We start from the raw sequence: 19,968 nt of genomic DNA, 5'->3' as shown, positions 1-19,968 counted from the left end.
TCTTTTTCTTAAGTTTTCCTTTTCAAAATAGGATTTTAGTAAATATTGTTCTAGGCTTTTAGATAATTACTTGAATTAATTTTAGGAGTTATCCTAATCTATATTTTAATTCCGATTTTGTAAGTTTTAATTTCTAGAATTTTATCAAACAATTTTATGTATAATCAGATTCATCCTAGAACAATCAAACTAGTGTTTCTTAAATTTTTAGGATAATTACTTGAATTGAATTGGAAGTTTTAACAACCTAAGAAACAAGTCTATGTGCTCGAGTTTTAATGGTTGATGCAGCTTGATTATATGCAATCAGTTTATGCAATAACCGATTCTATAATATCCTATACATGGTCCGATTTACTTATGATGCATGTAACAAACAATCAAGCAATAGCAACCAAACCGATTTTTAATCATGATCAATAGGTTCAATTCACAATCAATCTATGCAACCCTAAGCATCAAGATATCCGATTTTAAGTTTTAAAGTTATAGGGTTTTAGCATAAGACATGTTTGTTGATTGCTTACTTTGTAGTTTTAGGGTTCCAATAAGTTAATGGATCGGATTCGATTTATATGTTCTTAAGGAGGTTTTTGATCTTATTTACCTTTCACCAATTAGGGTCTGACTGGATATGAACCGGGAGCTAACAGACCTCGGTTGTACCTCTCTCTCGATCACAAAACCTCGGACAGGAATCGGTTAGCACTCGGACAGAAAAACTCGAGCAGGAACCGGATCTCTCGGACAGAATCACGAAACGCGAACCTCGGACAGAACTCGAGCAAAACCCGAACAGAAACTCACCGTGGATAGAACTCGGATGAGTAAGGATCGATCGCCGATAGATGCTTCGAACAAGGGAAGGAGGCGGCGGCTTTTAGGGTTTTAGGGTAAGGGTTTTTCTCAGCTGGACTTAGAGTCTATCGTGCTGATAACGTGTTGTAAATTAGAGGATTCAAAGGTTGAAATCTCTTATTCTTATTGATCTTTAAGCATTGAGGTTACATATATATAGTGTAGGACTTAGTCCCATACAAATACTCTAAACCGACTTAGTAATAGGGTGTGACCGAGAGGCCTTGGCCGATGGGCCTTAAGTCTTGAACACTTATGGACCGTGAATGGGATTGGTTATGGATTCCATCCTTAAGTGGTTTATAACACAAAGTTACTAAACGAAAGATATATTCTCTTTATCATTAATTAGAACAAAAAACTTCATACCACGTTTCTATATATTAGATTAAAGACTGTAAAAACCCCAACAAAGACGAAGAAGATGAGACAAAACAAATCAACCGATGAATATGTGAATCAGTTATGACCCTTCAGTTTTCAATTTTCTCTCATCCTCTATTATTTGTGCCGAAACCCATGCTCATTAAACTAACACTATCTAAGCTACAATTGTGTATCCTAAAAAAAAGAGACCAACGCATTAAAACTCACCAAAGATCGGCGGGAGTAGAGAATTGAAGGGTCGCTGGCTCAGTGGAAATAGAAAAAGACTATGACGTTGCGGGAAAAGGAATCTCCAAAGATCTTGGTTTCAAATTTTTTTTGTTCAGAGAAGCTTTAGAGGAGGATTTGCATTATAGATCAATGAAAACAAAAAAAAAAAAGATTACAAATTCAATAAAGTATATTATGACGACCAAGAAACACAACTAAAAGGTGGTGAGAAGAGGGAGACGCAATGGTTCACTAAAGGATGCCGACAAAAAGTTGCAATTGAAAGACATATCCTTTGGTGTAGAGAACTTTTAAGAGAAAACCACAGCCATAGGATAAATAGAAAGATTGACCTCAACCGTTGGATTAAAAACAATGACATCACAGTCCCCTCAAAGTGGGTTTGCTATTATATATAGATAACAACATAAGCCAAACATGGTACACTCTTTACTCGTCGTTATTTATTACTTCTACCATTGTCGTTGTCCGAATTCCTCTTGCATAATTCTTCTCCCATGGCTGTCTCTTTAGACTTTAGCATTGATCCCATGCTTTCGATGCTGCAAATTTCCAAATATTCATATATATATATATATATATATATATATATATATATATAAGACTTGGTACTGTTTATCCGATAAGAGTGTAAGACACAGTATAAATGTTGTTGCAAGCATCTACAGCGACTCTGCGTTGTGAGAATGTAAACTAAGAAAATAAAAAGAAAATTTAAAAGCAAAAGAGACGAACCTGCGCGAGATAGAATAAAGTTATCGTCAGCTCCAACATGCCATGAAAAGTAACCAAGCAAGCCTCTCTGCTTAGCGTAGCTAACTTTTGTCACAATACTCTCATAATCGTCATAACCAATCCAAGTAGTTCCAGCGTAACAATAATCTCCGACCACCGTCGAGTTATAAACCGTTGTTGCTCCGTTATCCACTATAAACTTTCTTATTTGATCATAGTTTATAGTACCATCAGCTGATGTCGCTACTTGGGTGGTGGCCTCATCATGACCACCTTCTAGACACCATGCCCATCCAACGTATGGAAAACCCAATACTGCTTTCTTCTCCGGGAGTCCAGCCTTAATCCACTCTTTCAAACCGGAATCGCCGCATGGACCTATATATTAACCAAGTTCTATTCCAGTTAAACCTTTGCCGAACCAAAGACTACCATTCTCTTTTCTTTTTTTTATTTGGTCACTTATATATGTTTATTATACGTACCTTTTGGTGGGTTTGAAGGATCAAATAGAGCGGCCGGTGGACTGATAATTGTGGTTGAACCGTAGAAATCATAAGCAATAAGATTAACCCAATCTAAGTTTTCGTCAATCTCTTGGATCGGGTAGGAAACTGAATTGTGACTGGGGGAGTAATAAACCGCAGCTGTCAACAGCAAAGGCATATTTTCGGTGCGTTCAGCATCGTCTTCAACCGCTTCTCGCCATTCTTCAAGTAGTTTACCAAAGTTCCTCATCTCCACTTCATTGTTTGGGAACTCCCAGACCAGATCAAGGCCGTTAAATCTGTAATATCTAGCGATGGAGATCGAAGACCAAATGAATGCTTTACGAGAGGTGGGGTTACTTGCCATGGACGCAAACGCGGATCCGTCTGCGTTTCTTCCGCCGATCGACAATAGGGTCTGCACGTGAGGGTTTTTCTGCTTGACGATCTTAGTGAAGTTGGAGAATTCGTGTTCGTGAGCGTCGGAGACAAAGACGCTGTTGGTCTGAGAGTCAAGATCGGCAAAGGCGAAGAAGAGGTGAGTGAAGAGAGTTGAATCAATTACTTCCGCTGAGGATCGTGGAACTACGCTGCCGTTGGCTGGGGATTCACCATCTGGGAACCAGTACGATGCTTTAACTACTTCCGTAAACATTTTTTTTTTCTTTCCGTAAACGTTACTTTGTTTGTTGTGATTTGCAGTGATACAAGCTAAGAGAGTGCTTTCATTCTCTATCTATAGGGAATTTGGGAAGATAATTTAAATATTAAAAGAAACGACAAGTTCAACTTTGAATTTGGGTGGATTCATTGGTCAGTGGACGTTTGTTGATTTTCTTCGCCAAAGTCTTTGTTAAATGTTGTGACTGTGACACCACACCATTGAGGAAGCTCTCATTCAGTCATTCCTATCATATTTGATGTATTTTAATTTAATTTCATAAGTCTTATAAGTTTGAAATCAATACATACGGTAGTAAGGTGGTTGATTTAACGTATAATATAGTTATAAAAGTTTTGGTTTGACTACTCTCATCATGATTTTAATCAACGTTGGCAAGAATATTAATACATTACTTTTTTCCACTTTGGGTTCGATTAGTATTTTATTTTATTTAATCACATACAATTAGATTTTGGTTCCGGAGATATATTTTTAGGAAATACTAAATAAAATATTATCCCACACAAGAAAGTTGTTTTGCTCTAACAAAAAAAGACTTTATTTAGTCAACGTTGGCCTGGGTAGGTATTAATTATGTTATCCCTTAGAATTGATTAGAGTAATATGTTTGCAAACTACAACAATATATAATTCGAAAGCATAAACCAACTCCATCTTAATAATTGTCCATAAATTTTTACAATTTCTTGATGTAAAATAATTACATAATATAAAATCCGTATACTTATGATATTCATATAAACTTGTTGATACATACTAAAAACTTTTATAGTGATATAATTTTTTATATGAAATGAGGTATGATAATTTTTTATATGATAAATTTTTATTATTATTTCAGCTGCCGCCTGCCAACCGATTTTAGGAAATGTGGTTGTTTCTTTAATTTTCTTGAAACGGCAATCGATAATTCATTTCTGGGCTGATGCCGTAAATCCAAAATAGTATTACCACTATAATATACTGTATTATATCTTGTACCGAAAAAACGCCATTAAAATATGAAAAACAAACGATATTAGTTTGTTTCTGCATGCTGCTTACATTTTGCATTGCACGTTATATTTTTGGGTTATAGACTTTCTTAGTTTTCGTTAGGTTAGCTGATCTCTTAATCTCTTTTATATATATATATATATATATATATATATATATGCTGTTTCTCTATCGTAAGTAAACTTTTCATTTATATATTTTGTTATATATGCGAGAAAAAGAATTTTGTATTCATCTAGTTATTATTGGATATGTCCAGAGTAGGTAGTATTTATGATGGTAGATCCAACAAGAAAAGACTCCTTCAGACCTTCATATATATTATCTAATAAGTTTATATGTCTAACAACTTACTGGTTCACATGCATTACAATAATATTATGATTAGATTTGGTCACATTATTCACTAAGAATGTTGAATGATAATAGATATAAGAACACAAAATGGTCACATTAATTAATCTGAAAATATTGAATATATATATATATATATATAACTTTTTAAATAAACAACATATATAAATTATACCTTGTTAAGTAATACATCTAATATATATTTCTAGAGTGGGAAACTTTAATTGATAGTTTGTCCAACATGAAATTAATACACTTAAAAACGAAAAGTAAACTCTTCCAATAATAGAGAGAACCTTATATCTTATATAATATGAGAAGATTTTTCTAACTTTGCTTGCCAATACGACACTTGGCGCTCTATATTTGTGACACATGTTTTTCTCACTAATCTTAAAGTAAACATCTTTTTATATACTTCATTTTATTTATATCTTATATGGTGTTTACTTTTAAAATAATAAATTTCACATTGTTACAAAAATATATTTCTTCAAACTTTTAGTTTTAACATATAATATACTTCCTAATGAAAGCATATACCATATAACCTAATTAAAAAAAAAATTGTACTTTTAAAATAAAAATTGAAGCCAAATTAATTTATGATAGACTAATTTAAAAATAGAAAATATGTTCTAATATATTTAAATTATCACATTGTATTCAATAATCATATATATTGTACTAAAGACACAACTCAGATGAAATTAAATTATATTTAATATTCTATAAGTTACAGTTTGACTGTCTTTAAAATGTATGTACTAAAAGAAAATAAAAATAACATAATTGCTTAATCATCCCATGAAATAATAGAAAACTATAGTTTCACAAAATAATTTAATGGTAATTATATTATTTATTTTAAAGTTATTAGAAAATAAAGATAATATATAATCTAAAAAACATTAAATTTGACACACTTTTCTTTTCATGATTTTTTTACAAATTTTAATGCGAGATATAGTATAAGATATTTCATAAATTTTTATGACAAGAGCCATATTTTAATATGCATTATTCCAAAAATATATATTAAGGGTGATTACAAGATTAGAGAGTAAATACTAGAGTATGTGATAAATCGTGAATACACTTATTAGTTATTCAAAATAATCATTGGTGATTCTTCTATTACCTTTTTAAAAACATTAAATTTGACACTTTTTTCTTTTCATGAATTTTATCCAAAATTTAATGTGAGATATAGTATAAGATATTTCAAAAAAATTTATGACATGAGCCATATTTTAATATGCATTATTCTAAAAAAAATTATATTAAGGGTGATTACAAGATTAGAGAGTACATACTGGAGCATATGATAAATCGTGAATACACTTATTAGTTATTCAAAATAATCATTGGTGATTCTTCTGCTACCTTTAAAAGAACATTAAATTTGATACATTTTTCTTTTCATGAATTTTATCCAAAATTTAATGCGAGATATAGTGTAAGATATTTCAAAAAAATTACGACATGACCCATATTTTAATATGCATTATTCCAAAAAAATTATATTAAAGGTGATTACAAGATTAGAGAGTAAATATTTCAAAATGATCATTGGTGATTCTTCTGTTACCTTGTAAAACATATTGTCTAGATTCATAATCTCATTAGTATAGTACAAAATTCAAGTTTTAAAAGTTTAGTTTATTGATTGGATGAATTTGAGTCGGTCTGAATTTTTTTTCTCACATATCGTATTTTAAAATCATCAAATCTGATGGAAAAGTCAACATATAGATATTATAAGTTCAAATATAGTTAATTAAAAAAATTATTAGATATAAGTTAAAAAAAATTAGAAATGTAGTTATGTCAGAAAAATAATTGGAAGGTATCTATAGTTGATATCAATTTTTTTGATTTTGTCTTCCCTTCCATCTACACCAATTGACATGTTGGAGAGTTTATTTTTTTGATAATTAAAAAACTATAATGAATAATAATAGAGACAAGGACCGATAAATAACCGATCATCATAGAAGTATAACACATTTTAAGCATTCATATAGAGTTTCTAATTCACAAGAAATTTGTTAGGAGGCTAATTGAAGAAAATCAAACCATAGCAACATATATTGTGGAGTAAAAAAGAAAATCAAATATTAAGATTGAGTTAAAGAATATATAAAGTTGTAAAACCACTCGCAAAGAGATAAATATTTATCAATTATTTTTCTTTATGATTGAGACTAAAACTTAATTTTTATTTATTTATTTTCATGGTTAATGAGTTTCGCTAATAATTTTCTGGTTATAGAGATCTAGCGAATCATCATATAAGTCTTCACCGCATCCATATATTAAAGCTTTGGAAAAGATGTAGGGAAAGATGAAATTTATCTAGAAATATTTGTAAACTATTTTCAATACTCACTTTTCGTTTTGAATGTCTGATAGATGGTCTCTACACAAACCTCATGTGTGCTAAGACTATCTCCAATATATATTCTATTTTTTTACTCTAAAATAGAGCATACTTTTTTTCAATGTATATAAAATAGAGTTAGTATAAAAAAGTATTGTTGCATATAGAGTAATCCTACCATTTACTCTATTTTAGAGTAAGATATAGAGTAGGGTTAGAGCAAATGTTACTCTATAACAGAGTATTGACTTTAAAATAGAGTATGGTTGGAGATCTCTAAGAACCTAACAATTTATCACAAAACAATAAAATCCAAAACAACAAAACTTTGAGGGATTTAATTACTTCAGTCCAAAAAATTTCCGATATGTTTTGTTTATTTTATTTTGCGTCCAAACATTAAGAACCATATATAAAGGAACACATATTAAACATTTTTTTAAAAATTCATATTAAAAAATCCAATTCAAAAATATATTTGTAAATTTAAGGTATATCATAATTAATAAAAATTAAAGTAAATATATCTCGCGCGATGTGCGAGCCTATTACTAGTAATAAATAAGACTTGGTTAAAGTCCATAGAATAAAAAAAAGAATTGATACTGTTGGTTATAATAAATAAGACTCGGTTATAGTCTATCTAACAAGTCTTTTTCTAACAATGTTATATACCAACTTCCATTATTAAAATATGTGATACTAATTATAAAAAGACTTGATTTTTCTCTTTGATAAAAGGTTTTATATTGAAAGAATAAAAGAATACAAGGCCGAGACCCAATGGTCGGCTTCTCAGCCCATAGAACTCTAATGTTTGCGATTCTCCAAAGATAATCACGTGAGTTTCGTTCATCGATTATTAGATTCTTTATAATACAAATTAGAAACATGCATGCATGCATTTTCGAGTTATAATACAAATTGGAAACATGCATATATGATGTACCTTCTTTTGGTTTATTTCGTTATAGATAGATCTCTTATGGAAACGTACATGAATGGTATGAAGTAAGTCCGTCAGTGTTCTGTAATGCATTTTTTCATAGAAATCAATTTTTTTTTTTGGTTTACAGTGATTATATAAAAAAAACAAGCATTTTTTTATTTTTTATTACAGAAAACAAGATACAAACAGACAGACGAGTTTTTTTTCAATCTTACAATAATATTAAGCAAACATGTTTTATTCTTCAATCGTCTTTTATTTATTTATTTCTTCATTCACTTATCGTTGTGGGAAGAACTCCTCCGATCCGATATGGTTGTCACTTAACCAGACCATGCTTTCCATGCTGTAAATTTTCAAAATACATATATAAGAAACTCAGTACTGTTTAGTTTAACCGATAGGGAACTAGCGATTTATATATATTTGCTGCAATTCAAAGAAACGAAAACGAAAAAGAATATTTTATGAAAGACGAAAAGAAAAAGAATATAAATGAAACAAAAAAAAAGAAAAGAAGAAGAAAAAAGAGACGAACCTGCGGTGGATAGAACAGTGTTAACGTCAGCTCCAACGTTCCAGGCAAAGTAACCAAGCAGAACGTTCTGCTTAGCGTATGTCACTTTGGCCGTCACACTCTCAGTATCGTCGTACGCAATCCAAATCTTGTTGGCGAAACAATGATTCCCGACAACTGGGGAGTCATACTTATGTGCTGCTTTCTCATCAGTTATGAACTTCTGTATCTTATCATAGTTTATAGAACCATCCTCAGATACGTCCTCATGTTTGGCTACTCCGGAGGCGGCGGCATGATAGCCGTTATCCATATCGTTTTGGAGAGTCCAGGCATAGCCAACGTATGGAAATCCAAAGACTGCTTTATTCTTGGGAAGTCCGTCCTCAACCCACTTTCTAAAACCAGAGTCGCCGCTTCGATCTATATATAAATATATCAGCCAAATTATCAAATTCTATATCAATTAAGCCAAAAAGACTACTCACCTAAACATCTCCTCTTTTATTATCTGAATCGTAGGGAAATTATTATGCTTATACCTTCGTCCAAAGAAAAAGCGTGCAGACCGGCGGGTGGAGCGGTAAAGTGGGGGTACGACAGCGGTGTGTAAAGTTCATAGGCTATAATATTAACCCAATCCAAGTTATCTTTCATCACTTTAACCGGGTAGGTAAAAGTCTTGTAAACCGAGGAGTAGTAAACGGCAGCCGTCAACAGCAAAGTCGGTTTGCTGGTGCGTCTGTGCTCGGCGTCAACCGCATATCGCAAGTCTCCAACTAGGGCCCCAAAGTCGGTCATCTCAGTCTCATTGTTCGGGTACTCCCAGGCTAAATCGAGACCATTGAATCCGTTTGATCTAGCGATCGAAATCCAAGAATCAATGAACTTTTTCCGTGACTGCTGTTTACTTGCCATGGACGCAAACGCAGAATTGTTTCCAAGTCTTCCGCCGATCGACAAGAGGGTCTTCACCTGGTCGTTTCGTATCTTGACAGTTTCAGTGAAGGTGGCAAATCTCTGTGCGTGCACTTCGGAGATGAAAGCTTTGTTGGTGTCAGCGTCGAGATCGGCGAAGGCGCAGAAAAGGTGAGTGAAGAGAGCTGAGGGAATCGTTTGGGCCGAGGTTGCGGGATCCTTGTCCTCTCCATCTGGGTACCAGTACGAAGCTTTTACCACGGAGGGGGCTCCCATTTCCTCATTAGTATCAGCCATTTTTTTGGTCTCAAATTAAGTCTTTTAACAAAATGCTTTCTCTAGCTCTGTGTTTCTTTGTTTGTTGTGCCTTTGTAGTGGTGGTGATACAAACTAAGTGGGTGCTTCCCTTCTCTATTTATAGTGATTTTGGAAAGACATATTTTGAAATATTCAAAAGAATAATTCAGACAAATTCAATTATTGATTTCGAAAACAAAAACAAAAAGTCTTTGTTAAATGTTGTGACCATTAATTTACTAAGCTCATTCCAAAGATCCTAATTTTACCATCTTATGCTTTTTTTTTTTGCTTAATTATGTCTGAGATTTATACATATAGTTTTATATTAATAGAGGATATGTATACGGTATACCTCTCCACCATAAACATTAAAAACTAATTAATAGGTCACAAAAGAAAGCCTCCTCCTGTTAATAAATAAACACCTTATATTAACTTATTACGAGTTACTCTTATTTAAATTAGTAATTTCTAATTTAGTTCTATGATATTGTGAAAATCTATATACTATGTAAAACAAATTTATCTATTTTGTAGAATATGATATAAGATTGTATGAAAATAACATTGGTTGATGCAAGAAATCTTTAAATGCAACACGTCTACTCGATTCTTTGGCAAATTTGGACTTCTCGCAACAATCTTATATTCTTATATTTCAAAACAATAACATTTCGTGGCGAAAGATAATAAGCCAAGCTCTCACTCATGCGAAAGAATGACACGATCAAGATGAATATCTAACTGCAAAAGCGGACTACAGCTGCTACTCACTGGAAGATACCCAATTGTGGTTGGATGAAGTGCAACTAGTTGGTAACTATGATCGAGAGCGGCCATCAAAAACTGGAGGTGCTATCTTAGGGGCATGTCGACACGCTCAAAGAAAACAAACCGTTGGAGCAAAGGTTATACAAGGGTTTCCTTTTGAAGGAGACACCAAAAAAGTAATGGAACTTATTACTGGTCACAATATTAACTTTGGAGTTTTTAATTGGATAAGAGTGGTTCCTTCATGGCAAGGAAAGTTCAGAGAATGCCAATTTGCTTGTAACAAGCCTGCATATACATATATGTAAAAAAAAAAAAAAAAAAAAAAAAAAAAAAAAAAGCCTGCATATATGTTAGCCAAAGACATGATTCCTAAGAATACTCATATTTGTATTATGACTTTATTAAATGTGTTAAATTTATTTCGAGATTTAGTGTGATTACATTCGCACTATTTAGGTAGTATAAATTTCCAAAAAATATACTAGTAGTATTTATCATTGAATGTGTCAAATATAACAAAAAGTGTGTGATTATGCTTATTGTGAATTAAGTTTATAACTAGTTACTAACCCGCGGAAAACCGCGGGCTGAACTTTTCTTTTGATGAAAATTTGTAATAATTTATTTTGTTATTATGTTATTTATAATAGATTGTGATTAAAAATTTGGTTTGCTTATATTAATTTTTTTGTATTTTATAAATGTTTATTGAAAACCTGCCAATAAAACATTTGCATAATGAATAAAATTGATTAAACTTTTGTGAATTAAACGCAATTTTTGGTATAATTGTGAAATATGTAAAAGATATAACTAACATGTAAAAAAGAGCAACTAAATATAGCTAGTGAAGGTTCTGAAAAACCTCTTTGAAAACAACATTCCTTGTTTTTCTTTCTGTGACTTCTTTTTTTCGTCTGTAATAAGCATCTTCAAGCATTGAGTATATTTAAATCTCAACTTAGTTTTATTTTCTAAAGAACGGTGGCTAAAAGAAAAATAGAACTTTTTAAAATAGATAAGATACTAAATCTATATATTTTATTTTATTATTTATTAATTTTTAAAATCTAAGCAAGCTGTTATATATTTTATTTGATTAGATTTTTGATAAAAAAAAATTTAACCTATGCTGGAAAAGTTTTTTGATAAAATTTGTGATTATATAGATTTTATTCGATTAGATTTTTAAAATTTTACCTGTAAATTTTGTTAAGGATGAATTAGTTTTGATTCTGATAGTTTTTTTTCTACAATTTCTTTTATTTAGGTTCCCCAATTTTTGTTTTTAATTAATGATTAATTAGTTAATTAATCTTAATTAAATTTTTCTAATGGCAATTGAATGTAATTTTTTACACATTTTAAGGTTAGTTTCATATTTGTACTTCTCAATTAATATAGTAGGATATGCTCTAATATAGGTGGGTGGCGGCATGACATACATCTTATACATAAAAATAACAATAATAGAAGACTTGATTATAGTCTATATATCTTTATTATTAATATTGAACAGCTGCATAAATGCTCTCTTCTTTCCGATGGATAATCAGTGGAAATTGAGAAGTCTTTATTTATTATTATTATTATTTTTTTTTTTTGATTTTTCAATATGTAATAGTATTTTAGATCCAACAAGTCTTTTTTTTTCCATACAATGTATTAGTAGCCATCATTACAAAAATTACTAATCTTGCAACTAATTAATTAATAGAAAAAACAAATGTTATATAGGTTACTAATTATACTAACCATATGTTATTTTTTATATAATATCTAAAATCTAAAAGCTTAAAGGGTCAACACTATATATATATATATATATATATATATATATATATATATATATATAAGATGCCAAAAATAATTATGATGACTTTTGATGAATTCAATCATTTTTAGAGAAACCTTTAAGTACTTAAGCATCACTACTTTTGTATGAAATTTTGATTTTTACTAATTTTGAGATTTAGTGTCATTATTATTATTGTGAATGTTTACAAATGTGCTAATAAAGTAGTACAACTGATATATATCTCCCAAAAAAAAGTCTGTATAGTATTTATGTAATCGTTATGTGTAATTTGACAACTGAGCTAGTGATTCATCTTCTTTTTCTTGGTAATATATATGATCGTATTATATTATAAATTTAGAAAATTATACTAGTAGTATTTAACATTGTCTGTGTTAAATACAGTAAAACGTGTGTGATTATGCTTATTGTAAATTAAGTTTATATTATGCTCGATATGTGGGTGGCCGCATGACATATATATCATGTACATAAAAATTTATATTATGAAAGATGGCCAACTCTTTCTATTTGAATGACACATCAGCAGTGGAGAGAGTGCCACTTATCTATCCTCATTAAAAGCAAAAAGACTTATTCATGTATTTTGTTCTTTTTTATATTACAAAAACAATTTTAATATTTATATAAAAAAATTAGAGAGGCTTATAACATTTCCTAAAAAAGTAGATGCATCACCAAAAGACAAAAAAAGTATCGGGATTGAATCAAGAGCCACTTCTTCCTCTCAGCGTAAACCATGAATCTATGGATATATGGTTTAGGAGTCATAATTTTGTCAATAGTTTGAAGAGTTGCAGCAGTGATAGAGATATTTGTTAATATTGTAGAGAAATTCATGAAAGTTTGTCCCTAAAATTTTTTTTTTGAAGAAGATTGAAGTTTTGTTCACTATCAAATGGAAGATAATTGAATAAAATTGTAGAATGTTGGTTTAGCAGAATACAGAGACAAAGAGGAAGGAGTTTTCATATTATAATATTTAGAAGTTGTCAAAAATAAAATTAAATGAAATTCTTATAAATAAATAAAAAATTCTAGAGTTATATTCAAGAAATTGAAGAGCTAACATGAAAGGAAGATGTCTATCTTAATCAATCTTGATAAATTAAAATGTTAGTAGTTCATAGTATATAACTGAGAAGCTAAAAAACTCTTTGTTACAAAATATGCATCTTTAGATCAAACTTTCATTTGGAATATTTTTTTTAGAAGTTTTAGACAAGAATTGTAAAATGGTTAAGCTTTCAAAATAAAGTTGTCTATGCATGTATCTAATAATTCAATTGCAAAATGAAAAAAGCTATTTGAAGTATAAAAAAAATATCAAAATCAAATTATATTTTTCAAGATTTCCACAATTAAAAAATAGATACACTCTACATAAAAAAATGAAATTAATAGAAAAATTGTTTAAAAAGCAGTAAGCTATAAGCCCGCACATAGCACGGGTATTCATCTAGTAATAATTAAAAAGACTTGATTATAGTCTATATATCTTAATTATTATCATCTCGTCATCAGCTATAAATAAGTTTATTATTAGTAGTATAGTTGAAAAATAATAAAGTCTGTTATTAATCAAGAATTTAAAATTAAAAAAGACTTAGTTATAGTCTATATTTTGATCAAGTTTACTTGTGGAACAATTTAGTCCACATGCATTACGATGAAATTGTGACTAGATTGGACTCTAGATATTTTATGGTTCATAAATATAAAAATACTACTGGTCATTTTAGTACTACGATATTATTTTGTTTGTTTATAAACCTAAAATATATTTCATTGAATTATTAATTTTTTTTAAGAGTTTTTTAGAACTGTCCTAATTGAGATATTACTTTTCTTAAACTATTGTTTTTTGGGCAATTTATTTTTTCCCCAGACAATTATAATATGTTAAATTAACAATTAAAGTTATTTTAATTTTTTTTTTAAATTTTTGGGTTCTCTATTTTATATTTAGCGTATAGTTTTGTAACACCCGCGAATCAGATTTACGGTTTGAGCATCGATCAACGCCAAGGTCAGGGCATCAATCGACACTATTGTGTGGTTTACACTCAGGTTGTTTCCAATGTCTCCAGTTCGATGTGGTTTAATGGGGAAAACCTAGAGCTTGCTTATAAAAAAGGAAGCTCGACGCCCTAGACTTTGGTTAGCCGTTTTGTTGTTCTAAACACTTGAGAAGAAGAGCTTTCTCTTTGAAAAGTTCTTGTGAGCGTTCATGATGAGTTCTAAGCCGTTTTTGGATAGATATGTTTTTCGAGTGAAGATCTGTGGATAAGGACGTGGTGGGGAGCTTTCTGTGGTGTGATTCTTGTCGTTTTCGTTCAGAATCTTCTTGTTTATGAGGTGATTAAAAGATCAAGACTTATCTAAGCGATTAGATGTGTGTTTTGTGTGATTTATTGCTTGTGTGCTTTTTTGTGAGTGATTGTGGTTGTGGTTGTGGCATATTGAGGGTGGTTTTGGGAATCACGGACGTTGTGGCGAGGTCGGAGGCGAGAGAAGTCGAGAGAGATTATTGTTGGTGATATTTCGCGCGTCTGCATTGATCGATGTGATACACCCCAGTTTCAGGGACTTTTGGAAAGGTTTAAAAGAATTGATTTGACCATCTATGTCACCAAAGTGCATTTATCTTTTCGGTCAAGGGTCCTGAGAGAACTCCATAGTTGGAGAAGTCTTAGGATGTGTGACCCTTCGAGAAGTGATTGTCGGAGCTGAGCGAGTGAGGTTAAAACACATGTAGTGATTTGTAGGGACGGTAACAAGTCTTTAAAGCCTCTCGGACGTAGCAAACTGGCCGTCAGATATGGATGAGCTCACGGGCCTAGTGAGAGGATATGATGCCCATTAAGGAAAATGGACCCATGGACTGGGATTGGACATGGGGCTCACTAAGAGCTGGCGGTCATGGCGTTATACGATGCAACAAGGGTTTTGGTGGAGACACGAGGAAGCATCGATCGATGCAAGGAGTGCGTCGATCGACGCAAGGGTTCAGCGTCAACCATGACGATGAGGGGTTTCAGTCGACACATATGTTCAGAGTAGTCTAGTTTGCTTGCTTTTTATGAAATGTTTGTGTTTGTCTTTTCGCTTATGTGTATAGTCCGGTAGATGGGAGGATCGCATCACTGAATATTTCTGGTAACTCATGCGTCACATTCTTTTTGTGGTGCACATAAAGCAAAAGTGTGACTGTAAAATCAAGGCGATAAAGAGGAGGATGTTCTAGTGGTTCGTTTGATTGATGTCTGGCTTCTGTTAGGTTGCTAGAGTCGGATCATTAGAATGTTGTTAGGATGCTGGTTTAATGCTTCATGACATTGTTGGATGATTTATTTATCGGCTTATGTTAGATTGAATAATAGTTAATTATTTATTAGATTTTTTGTTGGATAATTGCTGGTTTAATGTTGTTGTTATTTCTGCTGTTTGTATTGACTGTTGCTAGAGTGTTTGTGAGTATCACTAGTTAATTATTATATTAAAATAAAGAAAAAAGGTCTGGTCATTAAGTTTTAAGAGGTAGATTTATTATTTGGAGTTTAGGATTTAGAATTTAGTCATTTTGTATATAGAAAACATATATTTTTGAAAATGAACATAGAAAAAGATTTATTTTCAAAAATGACCTTTTTTTTTAATAAAGCTTTAACTACATGGCTGGCTTTTAAAGTTGCTAGAAATAACTTTACATATATATACATTTTCAAGCTCTTAGACAAAATATTGTAATTTCAAGTACAATTTTTTTTTTGTTTCTTGACTTCATATATATTAGAATTTTTCATTCTATGTTAAAGTTATAGTTTAAGTACCCTATAAGCAATATCATCTAAACATTTACTACTAATCAATCATCAAACTTAATGAGTTTCAAAGAGAAGCACAATCTCGATGGATATGATGTTAGTGTAGAAGAGACAAGAGACACACAAGTTTTAACGAGGTTCAGCAAATACTTTGTTGCAAATACTTTTTGAGCACAATTACAGTTAAGGTTGTTTTGGTGAAACAATCACTTTATTCCATTAAATCCTCAAAAGAGGGAAGTGCACACTGGCTACTTAAAACTCAAATAGTACATGAAAAGTAAAGAAATATATAGGTTCAATGAGTTTCCAAAGAGATGCGCAATCTCGATGGATATGATTCAACATTGAAGACGAGCTTCGATAAATCTCTAATCAACTAGTGGTGAAAGACAGTTTGCAGAGTTAACAAGTAAGAAGTTTTGATAAGTTGCTCCAAAGAAGAGGATGAAGGTGAATACAGTTTCCAATTGCAGGAAAGGGTTTGCGATTCTCCAAAGATAATCACGTGAGTTTCGTTCATCGATTATTAGATTCTTTATAATACAAATTGGAAACATGCATGCATGCATTTTCGAGTTATAATACAAATTGGAAACATGCATGTATCATGTTTTGGATTATTTCGTTAGATGGATATCTAATGGAAACGTACATGAATTATTTCGTCGGTGTTTTGTAATGCATTTTTTCTTAGAAATCAAACCATTTTTTTTTATTTGGGTTTACAGTGATTATATAAAAAAGCACGCATCTTTTATTATTATTTTTAGTTACAGAAAACAACATACAAACAGACAGACAAGTTTTATTTTATTTTATCTTACAATAACATAAAGCAAACATGTTTTATTCTTCACTCGTCTTTTATTTATTTATTTCTTCATTCACTTATCGTTGTGGGAACTCCTCCGATCCGATATGGTTGTCAATTAACCAGACCATGCTTTCCATGCTGTAAGTTTAAGAGAATATTTTATGAAAGAATATAAATGAAAGAAAAAAAGAAAAGAAAAAGAAAAAAGAGACGAACCTGCGGTGGATAGAACAGTGTTAACGTCAGCTCCAACGTTCCAGGCAAAGTAACCAAGCAGAACGTTCTGCTTAGCGTATGTCACTTTGGCCGTCACACTCTCAGTATCGTCGTACGCAATCCAAATCTTGTTGGCGAAACAATGATTCCCGACAACCGCGGAGTCATACTTATGTGCTGCTTTCTCATCAGTTATGAACTTCTGTATCTTATCATAGTTTATAGAACCATCCTCAGATACGTCCTCATGTTTGGCTACTCCGGAGGCGGCGGCATGATAGCTGTTATCCATATCGTTTTGGAGAGTCCAGGCATAGCCAACGTATGGAAATCCAAAGACTGCTTTATTCTTGGGAAGTCCGTCCTCAACCCACTTTCTAAAACCAGAGTCGCCGCTTCGATCTATATATAAATATATCAGCCAAATTATCAAATTCTATATCAGTTAAGCCAAAAAGACTACTCACCTAAACATCTCCTCTTTTATTATCTGAATCGTAGGGAAATTATTATGCTTATACCTTCGTCCAAAGAAAAAGCGTGCAGACCGGCGGGTGGAGCGGTAAAGTGGGGGTACGACAGCGGTGTGTAAAGTTCATAGGCTATAATATTAACCCAATCCAAGTTATCTTTCATCACTTTAACCGGGTAGGTAAAAGTCTTGTAAACCGAGGAGTAGTAAACGGCAGCCGTCAACAGCAAAGTCGGTTTGCTGGTGCGTCTGTGCTCGGCGTCAACCGCATATCGCAAGTCTCCAACTAGGGCCCCAAAGTCGGTCATCTCAGTCTCATTGTTCGGGTACTCCCAGGCTAAATCGAGACCATTGAATCCGTTTGATCTAGCGATCGAAATCCAAGAATCAATGAACTTTTTCCGTGACTGCTGTTTACTTGCCATGGACGCAAACGCAGAATTGTTTCCAAGTCTTCCGCCGATCGACAAGAGGGTCTTCACCTGGTCGTTTCGTATCTTGACAGTTTCAGTGAAGGTGGCAAATCTCTGTGCGTGCACTTCGGAGATGAAAGCTTTGTTGGTGTCAGCGTCGAGATCGGCGAAGGCGCAGAAAAGGTGAGTGAAGAGAGCTGAGGGAATCGTTTGGGCCGAGGTTGCGGGATCCTTGTCCTCTCCATCTGGGTACCAGTACGAAGCTTTTACCACGGAGGGGGCTCCCATTTCCTCATTAGTATCAGCCATTTTTTTGGTCTCAAATTAAGTCTTTTAACAAAATGCTTTCTCTAGCTCTGTGTTTCTTTGTTTGTTGTGCCTTTGTAGTGGTGGTGATACAAACTAAGTGGGTGCTTCCCTTCTCTATTTATAGTGATTTTGGAAAGACATATTTTGAAATATTCAAAAGAATAATTCAGACAAATTCAATTATTGATTTCGAAAACAAAAACAAAAAGTCTTTGTTAAATGTTGTGACCATTAATTTACTAAGCTCATTCCAAAGATCCTAATTTTACCATCTTATGCTTTTTTTTTTTGCTTAATTATGTCTGAGATTTATACATATAGTTTTATATTAATAGAGGATATGTATACGGTATACCTCTCCACCATAAACATTAAAAACTAATTAATAGGTCACAAAAGAAAGCCTCCTCCTGTTAATAAATAAACACCTTATATTAACTTATTACGAGTTACTCTTATTTAAATTAGTAATTTCTAATTTAGTTCTATGATATTGTGAAAATCTATATACTATGTAAAACAAATTTATCTATTTTGTAGAATATGATATAAGATTGTATGAAAATAACATTGGTTGATGCAAGAAATCTTTAAATGCAACACGTCTACTCGATTCTTTGGCAAATTTGGACTTCTCGCAACAATCTTATATTCTTATATTTCAAAACAATAACATTTCGTGGCGAAAGATAATAAGCCAAGCTCTCACTCATGCGAAAGAATGACACGATCAAGATGAATATCTAACTGCAAAAGCGGACTACAGCTGCTACTCACTGGAAGATACCCAGTTGTGGTTGGATGAAGTGCAACTAGTTGGTAACTATGATCGAGAGCGGCCATCAAAAACTGGAGGTGCTATCTTAGGGGCATGTCGACACGCTCAAAGAAAACAAACCGTTGGAGCAAAGGTTATACAAGGGTTTCCTTTGAAGGAGACACCAAAAAAGTAATGGAACTTATTACTGGTCATAATATTAACTTTGGAGTTTTTAATTGGATAAGAGTGGTTCCTTCATGGCAAGGAAAATTCAGAGAATTCCAATTTGCTTGTAACAAACCTGCATATATGTGTTAAATTTATTTTGAGATTTAGTGTGATTACATTCGCACTATTTAGGTAGTATAAATTTCCAAAAATTATACTAGTAGTATTTATCATTGAATGTGTCAAATACAATAAAAAGTGTGTGATTATGCTTATTGTGAATTAAGCTTATAATATGCTCTAATATAGGTGGGTGGCGGCATGACATACATCTTGTACAGAAAAATAACAATAATAGAAGACTTGATTATAGTCTATATATCTTTATTATTAATATTGAACAGCTGCATAAATGCTCTCTTCTTTCCGATGGATAATCAGTGGAAATTGAGAAGTCTTTTTTTTTTTTTTTTTTGATTTTTCAATAATATGTAATAGTATTTTAGATCCAACAAGTCTTTTTTTTTTCCATTCAATGTATTAGTAGCCATCATTACAAAAATTACTAATCTTGCGACTAATTAATTAATAG

The 19,968-nt window shown here is 31.9% G+C and overlaps 2 protein-coding genes and 1 pseudogene across 2 annotated transcripts; all 3 read right to left on the bottom strand.

The window, feature by feature from the left end:
- Positions 1-1,764: 1,764 nt before the first annotated feature.
- LOC104773474 (class V chitinase-like) lies at positions 1,765-3,409 on the bottom strand. The gene is made up of 3 exons (XM_010498089.2): positions 2,697-3,409; positions 2,212-2,589; positions 1,765-2,018 (listed from the first exon to the last, which is right to left on the bottom strand). Exons 1-3 carry the CDS (start codon positions 3,352-3,354, stop codon positions 1,993-1,995), a joined length of 1,062 nt encoding a protein of 353 aa, XP_010496391.1. The 5' UTR covers positions 3,355-3,409; the 3' UTR covers positions 1,765-1,992.
- A 4,980-nt stretch (positions 3,410-8,389) lies between these two features.
- Positions 8,390-9,867, bottom strand: LOC104773479 (class V chitinase pseudogene; annotated as a pseudogene).
- Positions 9,868-16,962: 7,095 nt separating this feature from the next.
- LOC147930456 (class V chitinase-like) lies at positions 16,963-18,538 on the bottom strand. The gene is made up of 3 exons (XM_087476763.1): positions 17,776-18,538; positions 17,255-17,656; positions 16,963-17,176 (listed from the first exon to the last, which is right to left on the bottom strand). Exons 1-3 carry the CDS (start codon positions 18,446-18,448, stop codon positions 17,154-17,156), a joined length of 1,098 nt encoding a protein of 365 aa, XP_087332889.1. The 5' UTR covers positions 18,449-18,538; the 3' UTR covers positions 16,963-17,153.
- Between the last annotated feature and the right edge of the window lie 1,430 nt (positions 18,539-19,968).

The sequence above is a fragment of the Camelina sativa genome, chromosome 12 (genome assembly GCF_030686135.1).
Source record: "Camelina sativa cultivar CO46 ecotype springtype chromosome 12, ASM3068613v1".
NCBI classification, from domain to species: Eukaryota; Viridiplantae; Streptophyta; class Magnoliopsida; order Brassicales; family Brassicaceae; genus Camelina; species Camelina sativa.
Note: the sequence above shows the minus strand (reverse complement) of the source record. Positions and strands in the feature narration are given on the sequence as shown.